The sequence below is a fragment of the Euprymna scolopes genome, chromosome 41 (assembly GCF_053919585.1).
Source record: "Euprymna scolopes isolate OS-2025 chromosome 41, ASM5391958v1, whole genome shotgun sequence".
NCBI classification, from domain to species: domain Eukaryota; kingdom Metazoa; phylum Mollusca; class Cephalopoda; order Sepiida; family Sepiolidae; genus Euprymna; species Euprymna scolopes.
Window position 1 is genome coordinate 6331734 of NC_136522.1, and position 23046 is coordinate 6354779.

General features: G+C 35.8%; 1 protein-coding gene across 1 annotated transcript in view; it reads right to left on the minus strand.

Annotated features, from left to right (window-relative positions):
* Nucleotides 1-23046, minus strand: part of LOC145266700 (NKG2-C type II integral membrane protein-like) — a 30654-nt gene that overhangs the window by 3799 nt on the left and 3809 nt on the right. Inside the window, exons 2-3 of the mRNA XM_080122625.1 lie at nt 13076-13279; nt 3468-3623 (exon numbers count right to left, since the gene is read on the minus strand). Coding sequence (XP_079978751.1) covers nt 3468-3623; nt 13076-13279 — 360 coding nt within the window. The remainder of the gene's footprint in view (nt 1-3467; nt 3624-13075; nt 13280-23046) is intronic.

Below are 23046 nucleotides of genomic sequence, written 5' to 3' on the forward strand. Positions count from 1 at the left end.
ATAGAAGTCACCAAATTTGACTGTTTTTTCCCCCAACAGATGTTGGGGAGGGGAAAACCAGTTCCCAATTGTCCAGATTGAATAGCAATTGTCTGATGTACAACATTGATCAAAGCTGATTGCTTCTGGACGTTTCCCGGGGGCGCGATGCCGAGAACTGTTGGATTTATTTGCTTCCCCACTGAGCAAATTAGGCACAAGGCCGTTTTTTAATGTGGAGATAGAGGGAGGGAGAGGGAAAGGGGGGACCAGCTCCCGAGAGGTGGGAAATGGGAGCTGGATTAGTAATTGTTGGTATGAAGGTCAGATATGTGGGGTTACCCTCACATATGGTCTTTGCTAGTCATAGCTTGCAGCATCTGTCGGAACAGATACTACACTTTGATCTTGTCCCCCGTGCCGCCGAAGCGGGGGCGGGGGGCCTGTGCGATGCTGAGAACTGTGTTAACTTTGAATTAATTTCGCTTTTTATATGAAAAAACCTAATCAACACGCGAGAAGCCAAAATATCAATAATTTTGTAAAAATCGACGTAAATAAATCTATACGCTACGCACTTTTCTAATTCCTAGATATTATTATATAGGACCTATATACACAGTTGTAAGCGATAGTAACGAACCCGGGACCGTGTGCAAGAAAAGCTTTTTGAAGACATACACGAAATGGTCACACACATTTTGCCTTTTATATATATAGACTAGCGGGGGGTACCCGGCGTGGCCTGGGTGTTTGTAGGTGTGTGTGTTGGGGGGTGATCAAAACAACCCTGTTTTAAAAAAAACGTTGGGTGTTTGAAGGTGCAAAAGAAAAAAAAAGTTTTAGTAGGAAAGTAGGCTTGAACCCCGAATCTTTGACGTGAAGATGGAAACGAAATGAAAAAAAAAACCTGGGATCACGCCATCTCGGCCACGAGAAAAGAGGAATGAAAAGCATCTTAATTTAACGTTTATAAAATGAAATTGACAGGTGCGAGAAACTTAAGTCGCGTGATGTTTGACCTTGATACATGACGCGGCTGTAAGACAGTTTTCGCTTGTTTTATACTGAAAAGCGAAAGAAACACGCGGCGATCGAAATATCTGGAAAAAATAGCGCATGAAAGTCGGGCAAATTAAATACACACGTGACCCCCGTTCTTAAGTCGTAGATATTATCATTTAGATGTGATATAAAAAGTTTTAAGAAGAAGCGCGGCGAGCGAGAAGGCCGACGAAAAAAGCCTTTTGTAGACATACACAAAAAGCGAACATACATACATACATACATACATACATGCATACATGCATACACACATTTTCGCTTATATATATATATATATATATATATATATATATATATATATATATATATATATATACTACACAACTGATAGTTCAAAGGTTCTTCATAAAGTTTGATGCAATTCCGTTCAATGGTTTTCCAACCTATAAGGGATAAAGAGACGCATACACTCCATTATAATAAAGATTCTTTCTTTAAGGTCATTGTATTTGGCTGTTATATTCGTTGTTTAAATTTGTTTGTACTTGTTTTTTCTTCTCTATTAATCACAATTGAGAACCGGAAGTCACAGATTGTCTGCTTTTTTACATCACTTTATCTTCGCCTTCAATACACGTGTACGAAGACGTTGTTCTTTTCTGATTGTATGATTCTTAAAGACCAACGAGTGACCATCGAAGACCTGGTACATTATTTGCAAATTTAGCCATGGTTTTGCATGCGAAATCATTCAAAGAAAGTCAAGTTTTTGTAAAATTTGTATTACAATATTTGCGTAATAAAACGTGATTCTTTCTTTGCATTAGTAGTAACGGGTCCTGCTAGTTATTATTATTATTATTATTATTATTATTATTATTATTATTATTATTATTATTGTTATTATTATCATCATTATTATGATTATTATTATTTACGTTTTTATACAGTATGACTTACCTGGTATTTGGAGGGGTCTTCATAGAAGTTTTATGCAATTCTGTTCAATGGTTTTCCAACCTATACGTGATAAACGGACGCACACGCTCCATTATAATAAATAATCTTTCTTTGCATTAGTAGTAATGATAATAATACTTTTTATCATTTATGACCCAACCGACATTCGAATGTAATACTTTTCTCATTTGTTCCAATTCTAGTGACTTCATAATTCGACAATCAATTTCCATTCATCATCGATAACAAAAATCGAAGTATTTCGCTTCATTACAATAATATATATTTATAATAAAGATTCTTTCTTTTCATTAGTAGTAATGCTACTAATATTTTTATCATCATTGACCCAATAGACATTCCAAGGGTTCTTCATAATAAGTGTTTGGTAATTCTGTTCAATAGGTTTGGAAACTATAAGTGACAGTCGCAAAAACATATGAATTATAATAAAGATTCTTTTGTTTTTTAAGTCATTGGTTGTTTACATTTGTTTTTGTTTTTTGTTGCTTTTTGCTTATATTAGTCTCTATTATTCACAATTTACGACCGGAAGTCATAGTTTATTTGCATTATCGCCATCATTTAATATTTATGTTGGTCTTCAATATTCGTGCACTAAAATGCGATTCTTTTCTGTTCATATGATTCTTAAAAACCAAAAAGTAACCATTGAAGACTAAATGTGTTATTTGCAAATTTAGCCATGGTTTTGCACACGAAATCATTCAAAGTGAGTCAAGTTTTTGGTATTACGATATTCGTTCATTAAAATGCGATTCTTTTCTGTTTACGTCATCGATGTTTGATTTTAATACGAGTTATCTTTCTTGTGTTTCAGAGTCACAAACATGGCCGCTTTGTTGGTTGGTAGATTGCATCGAGCAAGAGCAGAAGACATTGGCCCGATTGGTGTCGTCTAATAATAATAATAATAATGAAGTTCATTGTAGGCTTTTAAGGGACAGGGTTTTATCATGTCGAAGTGTGTATGTGTGAATGAATGTGTTTACAAATGTCTGACCAGCCTTGAAGCATTAAGAAGCATTAAGACGGCCATCAACCTCAACCAATGACGTTTAGATCCAACAAGCTGGACACAAAAGATTCTGAAAAAAATAACGAGTGGGCATCGAAGACCAAGTACGTTCTTTGCAAATTTAGCCATGATTTTGCATACTAAATCATTCAAAGAAAGTCAAGATTTTGTATGACGAGACAGGTAGCAACGGAGTTTACGAAAGAACTTAAACGAAATCGCATGAAGGTCTTCCAATTCGACCGCTAAACTGATGAAGAGAAAACTTAAAGGGCATCAATTTGAGCCAGAATCCAAAGGGAAAGAAATTAGATCTCGGCATCTTTTTTCCTCTTAGATAAAAACTATTTAAAAATCGGCTATGTCTGTTACTCTCAAACACAAGAATTGAAAACAATGCAACCAATCTAAAGAATGTTGTATCGAAATTGCAGCGATTATTATTATTATTTTGTTTTTACGTTCCAGAGTAATAAATACGTACCTACAGGTTTCGAACAAATAGAATACAAAGTTGCTGCGCAGGAGTGACCGTGGACCCTATTTTTGTACAAGAAAACACAATTATCACTTGCATGAGGTTCTCCAGTCCCCCACCAACTTTTCGGACAACAATCGCCTCCACCGCTCCATTCGAAACCTGAAAAGCACGTTTCATGTTCGTTATATTCATAAACAGAAAAACAGCACGTCAACTTAAAAGTGAACGAGGTTTGTTACTTTTATTATAATATCAGCATTTCAGCCCGGCGTTGCCCGGGTGTTTGGAGGTGTGTGTTGAGCTAAAAAAAAAAAAAAAAGCGGTCAATTTTTTTTAACTTTGACCCTTATTATAACGCCTTAACATTTATTGTTTTGGGCTCAAATCGAGTTATTAAGTTAGATTCATGTCCAAGGAACCTATATCTAAAATTTCAAGTGTTTAGACCCAAATTCGGCGGGGGAGTTTGGTAGAGTTTTCAAAAGTTAAATCGTTGAACTTTAACCTTTTAACAGCCAAATTTTTGGCCGAAAAAAAATTACAAGCATTTTCCCAAATCTCAGTACCCTGTATATCAAATTTCAAGTCTGTAGACTTAAAATTAACAGAGTTATTGCGTAGGGAAATGTACACACACAGACACAGAGACACGTTCACTTTTATAGATATACAGATAGATCAAACAAAAATATATACGTATACATAAATATATGTGGAAACAATTTTGTGTTTACTGTAAACTATTTTACGCAAATATTATGCAAGTATAAATCATGTAGAATATCTGCATGAATATAATTACACGTAATAGTTAACTAAAGATGATCATCCCATAAGAAAACCGAAGCAACAAATAGGGAATTAATTAAAATGAACGTTTAAAAGAATATGCAAATTAGCTAGATCTTTTGCAGATGAATACAATTGCACGATCCATATATAAGAAATTTGTATTTTCTTTTTTAAATAAATAGAAAAGAGATTTTTTAATATGAATATCAATACACATAAAAGAAAAACGTCTGTAGACTGCCAAAAAAAAAACGGCCGGGTAGCTGAAGCAATAATGTAACTTAACAGAAAGATACGGTAATAAAAAATAAAATAAAACGCATATTTGCTCTACAACAGTATTGAGCACTTTCTTCAGTTTTTATTAATTACCATTTCCACTAAATATATATATATATATATATATATATATATATATATATATATATATATATATATATATATTCTGATCCAAAAGAAAACCGAAAAAAACTAATAGAGAATTAATTATAATGAATGTTTAAAAGAATATGCAAATTAGCTAGATCTTTTGCTAGTGAATGCAATTCCCCGATCCATATATAAGAAAATTGTATTTTCTTTTTTAAATAAATAGAAAAGAGGGTTTTTAATATGAATATCAATACACACACAAGAAAAACGAATTTATAGGGGTATTGATTCAGTATACATATATATATATATATATATATATATATATGTTCTGATTTTACACTGATGATTGCATACGTATGAACTACTAGTGTCTGTAGGTGTAAAAGAATACTAATTATAGGTAGAGTTATGGGTGCCTGAATATCTAAATAAACTCCAATACAATTTTGTTGAGCTTTGTATTATTTCCTCGTAAAGAATTTATTTTATCAGCTTCCTTTAACTTCCACATTTATTTGTGTGTGTGTATATCGAGCTATACTCCAATAAATTCGGTTTTCTTTTGTGTGTATCGATATTCATATTAAAAACCCTCTTTTCTATTTATTTAATGTATTTATTTGCTTCCCCACCAAAGCAAATTAGGCACAAGGCCGTTTTTAATGTGGGGTAAAAACCAGCTCCTCTAAAAGTAGGCAAAAAGGAGGCACTCTGGTTACCAAAAATAATAATTGTCCCAGTATAGAGGGGTTCCCCTCCATTGACTGGGACAAATTATCTTAAGTGCAGCATCTGCAGAACAGATGGTATTTATTTGCTCCCCCACCGAGCAAATTAGGCACAAGGCCGATTTTTAATGTGAGGAGTGAAGGGAGGGGGAAGGGAAAAAGGGGACCAGCTCCCGAGAGGTGGGAAATGGGAGCTGGTTAAAGGTCAGGCATGTGGAGTTGCCCCCACATCTGGTCTTTGCTAGTTATAGCTTGCAGTATCTGCCGGAACAGATACTACACTTTGATCCTGGCCCGGAGGCCAAGTACAACAGAAAAAAGGCAAGCCTCTTTTCTATGTATTTAAAAAGAAAACACAATTTTCTTATATCTTGGTTGTGGAATTGCATTCACTAGCAAACGATCTAGCTAATTTCCATATTCTATTAAACATTCATTTTAATTAATTCCCTATTAGTTGCTTCGGTTTTTTAATGTAGGATAATTATCTTTAGTTAACTATTACGTGTAATTATATTCATGCAGATATTCTACATGATTTATACTTGCGTAATATTTGCGAAAAAGTTTATGGTAAACACAAAATTGTTTCCATATATATTTATGTATACGTATATATTTTTGTTAAACCAATCTATCTATCTATCTATCTATCTATCTATAAAAGTGAACGTGTCTGTGTGTGTACATTTCCCTACGCAATAACTCTGTTAATTTTAAGTCTACAGACTTGAAATTTGATATATATTTATGTATACGTATATATTTTTGTTAAACCAACCTATCTATCTATCTATCTATCTATCTATAAAAGTGAACGTGTCTGTGTGCTTGTCTGTGAAATTTGATATACAGGGTACTGAGATTTGGGAAAATCGATGTGATCGGTTTTCGGCCAGAAATTTCGCTGTTAAGAGGTCAAAGTTCAACGATTTGACCTTTGAGAACTCTACCAAACTCCATCGACAATTTTGGGTTTACACACGTGAAATTTTAGATATAGGTTCCTTGGACATCGATCTAACTTAATAACTTGATTTGAGCCCAAAACAATACATTTTAACGGATCAAAATAAAATAGGGTCAAAGTTTTAAAAAATTAACTCTTTTTTTTTGTTTTAGCTCATCATACACCTCCAAACACCCGGGCAACGCCGTGCTGAAATGCTAGTATATATATATATATATATATATATATATATATATATATATATATATATATATATATATATATATGAAATGCTAGTATATATATATATATATATATATAATCTGGCAAAAAACAAACACAAGAAAAAATAACTTCATATTTGTATTTTTTTCGGGTATTAAATTTTTTTCGACATAAAACAGACAATTTTAAATTTTATATCATTAAAAAATTTTCGTAGTGAACATCTCATCAGATATGTTTGAAAAAAAAAAAGTTTGTACGTATCTTGACACATTTTCATTCTGTTAAAACTACATCGGGCATTAAATACCACCCCTCGTGCTTTTTTACATGTTCATCATCTGTGTTGAAGAAATTTATATCTATATGATATAAATTTCTTTATATCATATATAATAACATTTAATAACATTTAATAATTCATATATTCGAATCAGTCGACCGGTGTTAATCGTGACACTCTGCATGTACATAATATATAATAATAATATTATATATATATATATATATATATATATATATGTATATGTGTGTGTGTGTGTGTGTGTGTGTGTGTGTGTGTGTGTGTGTGTGTGTGTGTGTGTGTGTGTGTGTGTGTGTGTGTGTGTGTGTGTGTGTGTGTGTGTGTGTGTGTGTGTGTGTGTGTGTGTGTGTGTGTGTGTGTGTGTGTGTGTGTGTGTGTGTGTGTGTGTGTGTGTGTGTGTGTGTGTGTGTGCTCGATTACGGATTACCTAAATGGCTTAAATTCTTATTGATATATGTACATTACCATTGGTTAATTGATTTTAAATATATTTGACTTTTGGAATTATACTTTTCTTTATATATATATATATATATATATATATATATATATATATATATATATATACTAGCATGGGTACCCGGCGTTGCCTGGGTTGACATGAAGTTCCGTTTGAAACACGCCTGCTATACTAATCATTTTCATCATGGGTAACGTGGATACCCCCACAACAATTTCAAAAATAAAAAAACGGATAAAAACATGTAAATGTAATCGCCCCCAAAAAGAAGTATCTGATGCCCTCGCCACCAGATATTTCGGCAGAAAGGATCACTGTCTTAAGAAATCTCACGATTTTGTGAACCTAAAAAAAATAACGTTTATAAACATTAATGCATGCGTTTATTTTTTTATTTTGGTAAATGTGTAGTTTAGCGGCGTGAATTATTTGCCAGACAAAAAAATATGTCATTTTTATTTTCTTTTTATCATTTATATTTATTATTCGAGGCCGCTCTATTTCTTTTAAAATTTGGCATTTTTAAGGTTTGGCAGATTGGCCTTTTTAAGCTCTTTCATGAACTATGTTTTTGGCCGCCATTTTTTTTTTTTTCTAATGAAAGAGCGTAAAAAAGGCCGAATTTGGCCTTAAAAAAGCCAAACTGTCAAACCTAAAAAAGGCCAAATTTTAAACGTGGAAGGCGTGCACATTTAGTCTAATAAAAAAATGATAAAATAACAACATAAAAATGAATTTTTTTGTTTTATTTCAGCCTTTGGGTCTAATAATATTTTATATAAAAATAAATAGGTTTTATAATTTTTTATTTGTCAAATAATTTACGCCGCTAAACTACACATTTACCTTCATTTTTTGTAAGGATACTTTTTTACTGGCTTTTTTTTGTAAATACACGAAATTTTCGATTTGCTTTGTTAGGGGATGATGACTTTCTGATTTGCTTTTTATTTGTCTTTTTGTCTTTAATGTAATCTCCCCCCCCCCAAGAAAAAAATGAATTTGTCATATTTTGGGGTCTGTTTTGTTTATTAAATCGTTAGGTGAAAATAGAGAATAGCCCCATAAAAAAATAATTAAATTTATCGTTATTTTATGTTTCCAATTTAATTCCCGCCCCTACCACCAGAAAATACAAATTGTATTTGTCAGATGTTGCCCCCCCCCTTCAATCGCCAAACTTGAAAAAATGCTAGAGGTGACATGTCTCGTTGAACGCCTGGTGGCCAAAAAGTAGGTGCTCATTTTACGTTAAATTTATATAGAAAAGTGATCCCCAATCTAACATGTTATTTTTTTTTCAACATTTCTTCTCTCATAATATTTATAAAGGCTGTTTAAATGTATTAGGCTGAAAAAAGTATATCTCCATTTTTTAGGGGTTAAACGCCGCTGGGTCACGTCGTATAACGTTACCTTTTTAATTAGAAAATTAAGATTGTAATCGATGAAATTAACGCGAAAAAAGAAAAAAAAGTGTAAATTGTGGAATTTAGAGGAGAGGGCAGTAGATCTTAATTTTTTTAGGGATTAAATGACGCTGGATTACATGGTAAAAATTTAAGGAATAAAATAAAACAAACAAATGAAATCTTTTCAGATATTTTTCTAAGTGTTTTTTTTTGTTGTTGTTTAATATATTAAAAAAAACGATAAAAGCCAAACATTTTTCTATCTACACGGAATTATTTTTCCAGCTAGAAACTTAATGAAATTACCAAATGATATTTGGTTAACGTTTGTTTTTTTATGCATAGCATCTAGGGGCAAATAATTCTAAATAAAAGTTTTTAAAAAAGGTAGCTGTTAGAAATATTGATTCCAAAATAAATTAAATTAAATATATTATCAATATAATTGTTTTTTAAAATTTATTAAATAACAATTTTAAATAGAATACTTAAAATAATTCTCTCGTTTAAAAACATTAATTAAGATACCGCTATCTAGTAAAATCGATTTTTTCTTAATGTCATATGCAAATAAGGTGATCTCTTAATTGTATATTTTTGCAAGTATGATACTATATATATAGAAATAAATGAAAGATTAAAGTAAGACACGTTTTGTATATAGTAATCAAATTGTGAATAAACAAAAAAACAGAGAGACAGGAATACGAATTTATATATATATATATATATATATATATATATATATATATATATATATATATATATATATACACACAGTAGCGTCCAAAACTAAGGGACAAAATTTTAAAACATAATATTTGTAAGAAATAACAACTATGAAAAGCTGAAATTTTGACAACTGGTAGTCGTTATCATTCATAATAACGTACAAAAATTTGAATCATTTGCAAAGGATAGAAAAAGAATTATAAGAATTATTTATTTATTTTCAAAATAGGAACGTCCAGAAGTAAGGGACGAAACTGAGAAAAACAATGCAAACAGTATGCTATATTCAAATTTTTTGATTTCCTCTAAAGAATAAGTCTTACTTAGTCATTTGTAAACGTTGCATCAATCGGCACCATGGCGAAACGCCAAAAACTTGATTACTCTGTGAGACAAGCTATTGTGAAGCTACACAAGGAAAGTCACACCATTGGATTTAAGAAAATGGCTGGTCTACAAAAAAACGACCAATGCAGATTCTGTCACTCAGCTGTTGAAAGCCCAAGCTACCTAATGTCTGGATGCAATATCCTTCTAGCCGATGGTCATTACACTGCTCGCCACAACAAAGTATGTAGATACTTAGACTGGAAGATCTGTGAATATATGCAACTAGATAGATCGTCGAACATCTGGGAACATGATCCACCACCGATAACATCAAATGGAAAAGTAACAGTGTTCTACGACAAAGACATACAGGCAGCCAGATACATAAAAGACAAGGCCATCATTCCATCGTTTTGATCAAATACAATATTTAAACACCTGACAAACCAGCATCCCTTGTCCCAGTTTAATAAATAACACAAACATTCTCCTACAATGTAACAATAAACGTTAACTTTAAATACTCAAAGTTATACTGTCACTCAGCTGTTGAAAGCCCAAGCCACCTAATGTCTGGATGCAAGATCCTTCTAGTCGATGGTCATTACACTGCTCACTACAACAAGGTATGTAGATACTTACACTGGAAGATCTGTGGAGAGATGCAACTAGATAGGTCGCCGAACATCTAGGAACATGATCCACCACCGATAACATCAAATGGAAAACGACAAAAACATACAAGCAGGCAGATACATAAAAGACAAGGCCATCAAGCCAGATATAGTAATATGGAACGAACCCGAAAAAGCTGCACTCATTATCGACGTCACAGTTCCAAACGACTTTGGCCTTAATAGAGCAGAACGGGAAAAGATAACAAAATATCAGGACCTAAAAAATGATCTAAAAACTGTGTAATAAATTGCGAACAGACGGGCTTACCTGACAAACGCTCGAGGTGTGCACTCTGCAAAGCGGGCACGTCCGAAGAAAAATGGCAAGATGGCGGCGGCCGGTTAATATTGCCAAGTAATCACGCAAAATCTCGTGTTCTCTCGCACACACGAGAGTTCAGCTTAGCATAAAAACGGGTCACTGTGAGCAAGAAGGGAGAAGGAAAAACGTAGTCAAGACAAAGACGACGCTTCTGACGACTGAGAAGAAAAAAGAAGAAAAAGAGCAAGAAGTAGAAGAGGAAGAAGAGAACGATACATGAGAAGATGAGGTGTGTGCGGTTTTGAGTAAATCGAAACAGACAGAAAAAAAAACTCTGATTACAAAAACGACATGGTCTCTGAAAGAAATAAAAACATTATACCAGTTGTGACAGGAGCAACTGGCCTAATAAAAAAGAACCTTCAAAAATACTTAGAAGCAATCCCTGAAAAACCAAGCTGTAAGGAAATACAGATAGCAGGCATAAAGGGAACAGTGTCTATTCTTAAAAGAGCCCTCGGATATAAATTTAAACTATAATAGAATCAAGTGTTAGCCGCAAGAAGGAGCCCCTTAATCTCTTCAAACTAACAAAAGTAAAATAAATTAAAAAAATTAGAGAGATTTTAGATAAAGTGAAACGTTCCAAGAGTGTTGTAGGTAGGGTTATTAAATCCTACAATGATACTGGCAAAATAGTTAGTGCTTTTAAAATCGGCAGACCCCACAAAACTTCGGCAAGAGAAGATCGAATAATGCAGCATATGTCATTAAAGGACCGTTTTAAGTTTTGCATAGAAATTAAAATGTTTATGAATAGTACCTCATGTCTTAATGTGTCAAGACAGACAGTTTCTAGACGACTGCAAGAAATAGGGCTGTTTAATCGAACCCCAGGGAAGAAACCACTTGTTAGTTCGAAGAATAAGAAGAAGAGATTATATTTTGCAAACAGGTATGTAATTTGGACATATGAAAATTGGGTAAAAGTATTTTCAGTGATGAAAGCAAGTTTAATTTATTTGGAAATGATGGAAAAAAAACGATGTAAAGAGACGTATTGGTGAAAGATTAAGTGCAAAGTGTACTAAGAAAACTGTCAAGTTTGGAGGCGGAAGCGTCATGGTATTTGGAATGTTTTCTAGCCAAAGTACAACGCCTCTTGTCCGGTTACAAACTCATGTAAACGTGTAGATCTATAAAAACATTGTTCAAGATCATGTTGTGCCAATCATACAGAATTCAGGTTTCGATAGGGTTACCTTTATGCAGGATAATGCCCCATGTCACAAGGCAAACGTGGTAATGAGTTACCTTAGCCAGCAAGATTTCGAAATTATGGATTGGTCACCACAAAGTTTTTACTTAAATCCAATAGAACATCTTTGGAAGACTTAGGGATGAAAGTTATGGAAAAGATTCAACTAACGCGGAGGATTTTGGGGTGAAGCTTCAAGAAGAATGATCTAAAATTAGTATCGAGGATTGTCAAGAACTGATTCGTTCTTGTAGTCAAAGATGTGCAGCTGTCATTGAGAGCAAGGGCTCATTTACTAAAAAATATTGATTGTACACGAATCTTTATATTTTTTTGCTGTTTACATTTTTTTTTCTCAATTTTGTCCCTTACTTTTGGACCTTCCTATTTTGAAAACTGTGGTTAGAAGCAAGAAAGACTATTCTTACCGTGGGTGCTCAGCGAGTGAGTTCAGGCATGATTAAGCCTTTTAATGGTGAGCACCCAACCCACGGAGCCCGAAGGACGAGGATGGAATGATCAGGCAGGAGAGAAGGCAAAGAGAGTAGAGACAGTGGACTGTAGCGATAATCTTTCTTGAACATTCCGTTTGTGTATTTGAGGTGACCCCCCCCCATTATACTTCAAGCTATTTCGGCATGTCTCTTTATGTAGCTGCATGCTGGTCTAAGCCAGCTAGCAACGGAGTAATGTCCGATCAACTTTCCGCATATGGAAAAAAGTTCACGTCTGTTGAGCTCCTGCTTCAGTTGTGGGATCTCGTTTCCCCTGCGAAACTCTAGGCCGCCTGAAATCACTCGCTGAGCACCCACGGTAAGAATAGTCTTTCTTGCTTCTAACCACAAATCCTTCCTTGTTGAAAAGTGCCCAGTTGAGGCTGAAGGAATTATTGTTTTTAGCCAATTTTTCGATATTTGTCGTCCGAAGGGTCGAGATTCCAAACGATATCAATCTCATGAAAATCCGTCGGCTCTGTTCAAAGTTTAAGGCAGACATACAAATAAACGTACATACATGCATACATACATACATACATGCATACATACATACATACATACATTTAAACAGACAAGTGAGATTTATATTATGAACAAATAAACTTCTTACTGGATGTAGTACGTATCGCTGATACCCATAACCGCTCACCAGGAAACAACCTTGTTAAAGAATTCAATTCTGCCTTGTTTTGAATCGAATGTAAGTGGGCATTCTTTCCTTGACAGGATTTGAACGCTTGGTCGTACTTTCTACGGTTTCTATCTCCTAGGAAGCACGTCGAGTTGATTCGAACCCATTTTGCTGAGCACAGACCTGCAAAGATGTAGTACAAAAAATGAAAGATTCGAGATAATTCAGAAACTGAAACTTTTTTTAATTAAATAAATCCAATTTAGTTTAATATTGAAGCCGTTGTTGTCTCTTTCTTTAGATAGGATTCGAGAAAAAAAATCACCTTAGACCATCGACGCGGACAATCTAATAATATAAATCTCACCTGTCTGTTTAAATGTATGTATGTATGTATGTATGTATGTATGCATGTATGTATGTATGCATGTATGTATGTATGTATGTATGTATGTATGCATGTATGTATGTATGTATGTATGTATGTATGTATGTATGCATGTATGTATGTATGTATGTATGTATGTATGTATGTATGTATGTATTTTGCTCTTGCTCGTTGCTGAATCTCAACATTTTGAACCGAGAGAGAGACCTAGCTGTCGTACAAAGCTAAAACTCTGTAAGATCATCTTTGTATAGATACTTCCTCAGGTATTTGTCTATAAAAAATAGTACTGTGGTGATGGAAAAGTTGTGACGTGTGTAAGCCTGAAATGCTGGAAGCATGTAATAATTGATCTGCCATCATTATATGTATGTATGCATGTATGTATGTATGTATGTATGTATGTATGCATGTATGTATGCATGTATGTATGCATGTATGTATGTATGTATGCATGTATGTATGCATATATGTATGTATGTATGCATGTATGTATGCATGTATGTATGTATGCATGTATGTATGCATGTATGCATGTATGTATGCATGTATGTATGTATGTATGCATGTATGCATGTATGTATGTATGTATGTATGCATGTATGCATTTATGTATGTATGTATGTATGTATGCATGTATGTATGTATGTATATATGCATGTATGTATGTATGCATGTATGTATGTATGTATGTATGCATGCATGTATGTATGTATGTATGTATGCATGTATATATGCATGTATGTATGTATGTATGTATGTATGTATGCATGCATGTATGTATGTATGTATGCATGTATGTATGTATGTATGTATGTATGTATGCATGCATGTATGCATGTATGTATGTATGTATGCATGTATGTATGTATATATGCATGTATGTATGTATGTATGTATGCATGTATGTATGTATGTATGTATGTATGCATGCATGTATGTATGTATGTATGCATGCATGTATGTATGTATGCATGCATGTATGTATGTATGTATGTATGCATGTATGTATGTATGTATGCATGTATGTATGTATGCATGTATGTATGTATGCATGCATGTATGTATGCATGTATGTAACGGCGAAACAAACGTCTCTTTATTCTGTGTATTTGGGATTGTTTTACTCTTTTATTCATGTTGAATTCACCTATTCGTAACAACCATCATCGTCGTCATCATAAATGCTCCTTCATATATATTCTACATGTACGTCTATGTGTATGTGTGTGTGCATATATATGTACATGCGTGTATTTATGAATGTTTGAGTGTATGTGCATGTTGTCATGTGTGTTTGTTCTTGCGTATGCTTGCGTGCATCTGTTTGTATGCATGCTTGTATGTGTACGTGTATATCTTTATTTCGATATGTGTTGGGTGGAGAGGACTCCCAAAAGCCCTGTTAAGGCAACCCCTGTGGGTGAAGCAAATCTCTGATTTAAAAAAAAAATACACAAAGCGGGAGACCAGTACCCGCATTAAGCTGGTCTGCAGTTTGATTTGTTGCTGGCTATCTTGCTCATGCTTGTTGCTGGGTCTCAACATTTTGAACCGACAGAGAGATTTAGCTGTCGTACAAAGCTAAAACTCTGTAACATCATCTTTGTATAGATACTTCCTCAGGCATTTGTCTATAAAAATTGTCTGTGGCGATGGAAAAAGTGTCATGTGTGTAGCCCTGAAATGCTGGAAGCATGTAATAATTGATCTGCCATCATTCTATATATGCATATGTGTGTATGTATGTATGTATGTATGTATGTATGTATGTATGTGTATGTATGTATGTTAATATATGTACTAGTGTATGTATGTGTATGTATACCTATTTGTATATGTATGTATGTATATATGTACGTGTGTATATATTTTTATTTATTTATGCATTTATTTATTGTGTATACATGTTTATGTGTGTTTGTATGTATATACGTATATATATTTGTGTGTATGTATATGTATATATATATATGCATATATATGCATGCGTATAGGTGCATATATATGTATGTGTAGGTATATGTAGGTAACTTTATGTGTATGTATATGTGCATACATGTGTACGTATATGTATGTGAATATGTATGTATATGTGTGTATGTATTTGTATATGATAGTATATATGTGCATGCATATATATGTATATGTGTGTGCATGTGTGTATGTATATGCTTGTATGTATGTGTTATATGTATTGTGTATGTATGGATGTATGGATGTGTGCATGTGTGTATGTTTATGGGTATGTATGTGTATGTATGTGTGTATGTATATATATATGTATATATGCCAAGGACCGTCTTCAATGTCATGTCTGCTTGAGCGTGTGAATTCGCTGGCAGAACTAAAAAAAAAAAGGTTATCTTCGGGCTCATGAATTTTAAATGTCTGAGGGAGTGGCACTCGTCTGACAAGACGTTGCAATCATCATGTATGTATGTATGCTTTTATATATGTACATGTGTATGTATATCTACGTATATCTATGTGTATATGTATGTATATATATATGTGTGTATATATGTTTATGTGTGTTTGTATGCATATATATGTTTATGTGTGTTTGTATGCATATATATATGTTTGTGTGTGTATGTATGTATATGTATGTGTATATATGCATATATATATATATATATATATATATATATATATATATATATATATATATATATATATATATGCATATGTATAAATGCATTTTTTTTTTTTAAATTACATTTTCACCCCAAACAAGGCAAATTACCACTTTGGTGTATGTATGTGTATTATGTATTGTGTATGTATGTATATATGTGTGTATGTTTATAGATATGTATGTGTATTTGTGTGTATGTATATGTATGTGTATATATGCATGTATGCGTGTATGTATATATATGTATGTATACCAATGACCGTCTTCAGTGTCATGTCTGCTTGAGCATGTGAATTCGCCGGCAGGACTAAAAAAGTAATTTTCGGGCTCATGGACTTTCAGTGTCTGGGGAAGTTGCATCTGACAAGACGTTGCAATCATCATTATGTATGTATGTATGTATGTATGTATGTATGTATGTATGTATATATGTATGTCTGCCTAAAATTTTCGACAGGGGCGTCGGATTTTCACGAGATCGGTATCGTTTTGAAGCTTGACCCTTCGGACGGCAAATATCGAAAAATTGGCTAAAAACATTAATTCCTTCACCCTCAACATGGCATTTTTCTACAGGGAAGGTTCGCTTTTTTTGCCATATTTTTGAAATTCATTCCTTCTTATTGATTGACTTGCCTTAATTTAAACCTTCGCCACTTCCGGTTTGACAATGGATGCAACAACAAAGATATTACTTTGTTTTTTTCACTTTCTTTTCCTCATTCGCGGTACAGGTTCGAGCCTGCCTGCTAACTAAATTTTCCTTTTTTTTGCTCAATACACAACTCCCAACAACCGGGCAACGCCGCGCATCCAGGCTAGTTCATAATATAAATCTCACCTGTCTGTTAAAATGTATGTATGTATGTATGTATGGAGTGGAGAGGGCTCCCGTAAGCCGTGGTGAAGGCAACTTTTCTAGGAGAAGCAAATCTCTGATTTAAAAAACCATAAAGCAGGAGACCAGTACCTGCATTAAGCTGGTCTGCAGTTTAACTTGTTGCTGGCTATCTTGCTCTTGCTTGTTGCTGGAGCTCAACATTTTGAACTGATAGAGAGACTTAGCTGTCGTACAAAGCTAAAACTCTGTAACATCATCTTTGTATAGATACTCCCTCAGGCATTTGGGCTCATGGACATTAAGTGCCTGAGGGAGTGGCACTCGTCTGACAAGACGTTGCAATCATCATGTATGTATGTATGTATGCTTAAAACTTTCAACAGAGGCGACGGATTTTCACCAGATCAGTATCGTTTTGAAGCTCTACCCTCCGGACGATAAATATTGAAAAATTGGCTAAAAGCATTAATTTCTTTACCCTCAACTGGACACTTTTCTACAGGTAGGGGTCGCATTTTCTCAGATATTTCTGAAAGTCATCCTCTCTTTTCGATTGAATAGCCTTAATTTAAATCCTCGCCATTTCCGGTTTTGCGATAGATGCAACGGCAAAGACGTCATGGTTTTTTTTTTACGTTCTTTTCTTCTTTCACAGTATGGGTTCGAGCCTGCCTGCCTACTATCACCTTTTTTTTTTTGCTCAGCACACACCTCCAAACATCCGGGCTACGCCGGGCACCAGGCTAGTCTATAAATATAAAAGTGAAAATGTATGTATGTGTGTATGTGTGTTTGCTTTTTCTGTATGTCTACAAGAGGCTTTTTTTCAGAGAAGCGGTTGGTCGCTATACAACTTTTTAAAACTTTTTATATCACATATAAATCGTAATATCTCACAGTTAACAACGAAGCTCGCCTGCCTATTTAATTTGCTCGATTTCAGGAAGATAAATATTCAACATTTGTCGCTCGCCGCATGTGGGTTAGTCTTTTTCCTATAACATGTTGGGACCTCATTAACTCATTAAAACGGGCACCTGCCAAATCCAAGTAATTAAATAAATTCAAACGTGTTTCCGTTAGCATCTCGCGGTGGGGCAATCGTTAACGTTGCACTTTTTTTTTTTTCACACTTTAATTTACAACTTTGCATCAAGGGTTCGGGTTCGATCCTCATACTTACTTTTTCTTTTAACCCCCCACCCCCACCCCCGGAATTTCCACACACATCTCCAAACACCCGGGCAACGCCGGGTACCCCTCGCTAGTGTAATATATAAAAGGCAAAATGTGTGTGTGTGTGTGTGTGTTTGTATATCTCCCGAAAACTTCTGATAGACGCGTCAGAATCTCACCAGAACGGTAATATTTTCAAGCTCCATCTTTCGGACGACAAATATCGAAAAATTGGTCGGAACCATTAATTCCTTCATCCTCAAGTGACCAGTTTTGTACAAATACGGGTCGCTTTTTTTAGCAAGTCATTGTCTTTTTGATTGACTATGCTTATTTTCAACGTTCCAAACTTCCGGTCAGGAGACATCGACTTAGACGTCATGTTTCTTAACCTTTTTTCTCCTTCGGTTCAAGCCTGTCTGCCTACTGGCATTTATTTTAACACTTTTTCCTACTGTTATTTTGATTCCCTCCCCACTGCTACTACTTTTTTACACCCCCTGGGGTTCCTTACTACACCATTTACACACACCCGGGCACCTCCGCTACTGTTGTTTTGATCCCCCCTCACAGGGTTTCTTAACACACCACTTAAACACCCGGACAACGCTGTTCATTTATAAAAAAAAAAAAGCACTGGTTTCAGAGAAAGCTTTTTTTTTTTTATTACATTTTCACCCCAAATAAGGCACATTGCCACTTTGTTGTAGGGGGCTACTATCAGGGACATAAGCATCAGGGGTACTATGTAGGGAGTTGGGCAGCAAGATGTCGGTTCATGTTACACTTGAACTTTTGCATGTCAGTATAGTCGGGGAAGCAAGGACTAGGAAGGAAATTCCAAAGTCTAGCTGTTCTGAGGAAGAAACTACTGGATTAGAAGGCTCTCTTGCATCTAGGGATCTCTACTCTGAAGGGGTGGGATTGGGCTGCTTGTCAGGTTTGTCAGGGGTATTTACGTCGAGGGGGCACAAGTGCTTGCAGTTCGTCAGAGCATTCACCGTTAAAGTACTTGTAGAACAGGCAGATGGGACAGAGGCTGAAGTAATGTAAAAAATCCTTTCTACCAGATCTGACAAATCCCTTTTCTCACGAGAATCCTGCTGCATCTGACGTGGCTCATCGCCAGGCAGACATGACTGCTTAACAAAATATTTTTTTTTTTAACATGGGGGGGTCACCGCTTAGCAAGGCCCAGGAGCCACTCGGGGATAAGGGTTATTGTGTGTACACTAATCAGTGGGATAGTATCGTAGTAATAGTTAGTATTGGGGATTTGATAGGTGTCATTACTTAAGGGGGCGGTTCATCAGGAATTTGTTAGTGTTAGACTTGAAGACATCCAAGTTGAATTCGGGGGGGAATCAGGGAAGCGGCAGAGAGTTCCACAGCCGTGCAGTTCTGAGAAAAAGCTTTGTTCATGGAATCTACCTTTTGATTTAGGCACGGATAAGAAGTGGGTAAAATTATTGACAGTGGTTTCAGCTAGTCGGGTGTTTTTCGGGGGGGGGGAGGCAGAGAATGAAGCTCAGACGAGCACTTGCTATGGAAATAACGATAAAACAGAGACAGGCTCGCAACGTCTCTTCTGTGGGAGAGAGGTTGCAGGGAAGAGAAAGGTCATCCCCCACCAAGCCATGAAGTCTATTTTGTACTCTGTCAAGGCAGGATAGACTGTTTTTAGCAGCTCCTGCCCAGATGTGGCAGAAGTACTCCATCTTGGACGTACTTGGCTTTTATATAGATAGAGAATTGCATCAGTAGTGAGATAGCTTCTGGAGCGGTAGAAGGATCCCACCATTTTCCCAGCGACCTTGGCCACAGACTTGATGTATGTGTTCCATTTCAGATCAGGAGTAAATGTCAAACCCAGAAGCTTATCAAAACATGGGGCTTCCCCTAGACGAGAGCCATTCATTTCAATCAATGCCAGATGAGGATCAGAGCGTTTATGATGCAATGATAGGAGCTTGGTCTTAGATGCATTAAAGGTAACCAGCCACCTCTTCCCCCACTGAACCACGTGCTCAAGATCTGAGGAGAGAGAATTAGAGAGATCATTGCCATTTACGGCCTTTGATGTGTTGCCATAGATAGTTGTGTCATCAGCATAGATGTCAACAAATGATTTTAGTATGTGTTTTGGTAGATCATTGATGTAGATCAAGAAGAGAGTTGGGCCCAAGATGGATCCCTGAGGGACTCCAGCATTAATACTGTGGGCCTCTGATTTCTGCCCATCAACCACTACTCTTATGAGCCTATCAGAGAGAAATGATTTAATGATAGAGAAAACATTTCCAGTTATACCATAGCTGGAAATCTTGTGAAGTAGACTCTTATGCCATACTTTATCGAAGGCCTTTGATATGTCAAGAGCAATTGCCCTAGAAATGAAGCCTTTGTCGAGAGATTCGCTAATTCTATGTGATATAACTGTTAGCACATCTGCTGTAGATCTTGCAGAACGGAAACCATATTGTGTGTCACTAAGAAGGTTATTTTTGCTGAGGTGGTTGACTACTTCTCTATTTAATATGGATTCCAGCAACTTACTCATGGCACTCAGGAGACTTATTGGTCTGTACTGAGAGGGAGATGACTTATCACCTGAGTTCTTAAATACAGTGTATACTGAATAGAAACTCATCTTTCCGTTAAAGGTACCTCAACCATTTTTACTATGGAAGACCATACACATAATAAATAACATGCCTTACAAATCAAGTAAAGTTGTTTTTTCTTTTCTGTAAAAAGATATTTCCCATAAAATAATTCTAATCTTAGTAATTGTCTGGAGCACCCATCAGTACAAACCAAATGGTAAGCCTAGATGTGGTTAGCCTGTTCACTAAAGTCCCAACTAGTGAGGCACTAGCAGTAATTCAAGACAAACTAGCTGCGGACCTCTCCATAGAAGAGCGCACATGTGTACCATTGCCAAACTTAATGGAAATGCTGACATTCTGCATAGAAACAACCTACTTCAGAATGGGTACTGACCTATATCGACAAGAGGAGGGACTAGCTATGGGCTCGCCATTATCACCAGTGATGGCGAACATATACATGGAATACTTCGAAGACATGGCCTTAGGTTCAGCTCCCTTAAAGCCCACCATGTGGCTAAGATACGTTGATGACACCTTCATACTCTGGCCCCATCAGGAAGACATCCAGGCTCTCCTAGATCATGTGAACTCAATAAGACCATCGATACAGTTCACAATGGAGAAAGAAAAAGATAACCAACTGGCCTTCCTTGATATACTCATATCACGCACAGAGCATGGGTTTAAGACATCCGTATATCGCAAGCCTACCTTCACCGGACAATACCTAAACTTCAACTCCCATCACCCATACAGTATCAAACATGGAATCGCACGCTGCTTACAACATCGAGCAGAGACAATAAGTAGCGACACCATCACATACCACCAAGAAATGGTCAGGTTGAAGAATACCCTCCGTCGTAACAACTACCCCGATAGCATACTATCCACCAGACGTGTTAATAGTATAAGAGAGGAGAATGAAACCCAAAAACCTCCAACGGTCTGCCTACCATACATACGAGGCATCTCCGAAAAGATTCAGAGAATATGTGCCCCCTACAACATCAGGACGGTATTCAAAAGCGAGTCAACACTCAGACGACACCTGGTACGAATGAAGCCCCGCATGGAGGAGAACATGACCAAAAACTGCATATACTCCATCCCATGCAGTTGCAGAAAGGTTTACAAGGGTGAAACATGCCGCCCCCTTAAAATAAGGGTGGAAGAACACCGAAAAGCGGTAACTAAAGGGGAGACGGAAAAATCGGGTATAGCCAACCATGTCTGGATGGAGAGGGGGGATCATCGCCCCTATGGGATGAAGTAAAAATAATAAACAGAGAGACCCACTGGAAAGTGAGAAAACTTAAAGAAACAGCTCACATGCTCGGACATAACAATCTACTGAGCAAACCAAGCATAGAGCTGAATGCAATTTGGACACCTCTGATAGAGAGAGAAAACCTTGAATAACAACATAGGTTTAACATTAACAAAAACCAACTAAGAATTGTCCTAGTGACATATGGCCGAGCGGTCCTAGACGTTGTATCAAAGTTTACAGTTACCCAAAGGTGCTGAGTTCAATCCTGAACGAAGGCAGTGAAAAAAGTAACATTGAAAAACAGAGAATCAGCAACTATGTCCCAAAGCCTAGCTGGAGTCCGAACACGGTACCCCCGTAATAATAATAAAGGGTTGGGTTCGAGACTCCTAACAAACCGTTCACCTGACGAAGGCCGGAGGGCAAAACGGCCGAAACGTTGTGACAATAACAACCAAGATGAGGAAGTCAGTCCGACAATCTCAATCAATTCTAATCTTGGTATAATCTGATCAGCGATATGAACGTTATTATTATTATGGGCGTGGCGACTAAACCACTTGCTTTTTTTTTTCACGTCCTTTTCCTCTTAGCGTTACAGGTTCGAGCTGACTACTACTTTTTTTCTTTGCACTCATTGACTGTCGAGAGATTCACTAATCCTATGAGATATAACCGTTAACACATCTGCTGTAGATCTAGCAGAACGGAAATCATATTGAATGTCGTTAAAAAGGTTATTTTTGCTGAGGTGGTTGACTACTTCTCTATTTAACACAGATTTCAGCAACTTACTCATGACGCACAGGAGATTTATTGATCTGTACTCAGAAGATGATGACCCATCACCTGAATTCTTAAATACAGGGCATACTGATGAGGTTTTCCAGGGTGTTGAAAAGCAATTCTCCTTAAGACAACACTTAAACATCTTTGTAAGTATGGGAGCTAGTTCTGGTTGAAGCTTTTTCTAGCACTATAATTGAAATGCCATCAGGACCATTTGCTTTACTGGAATC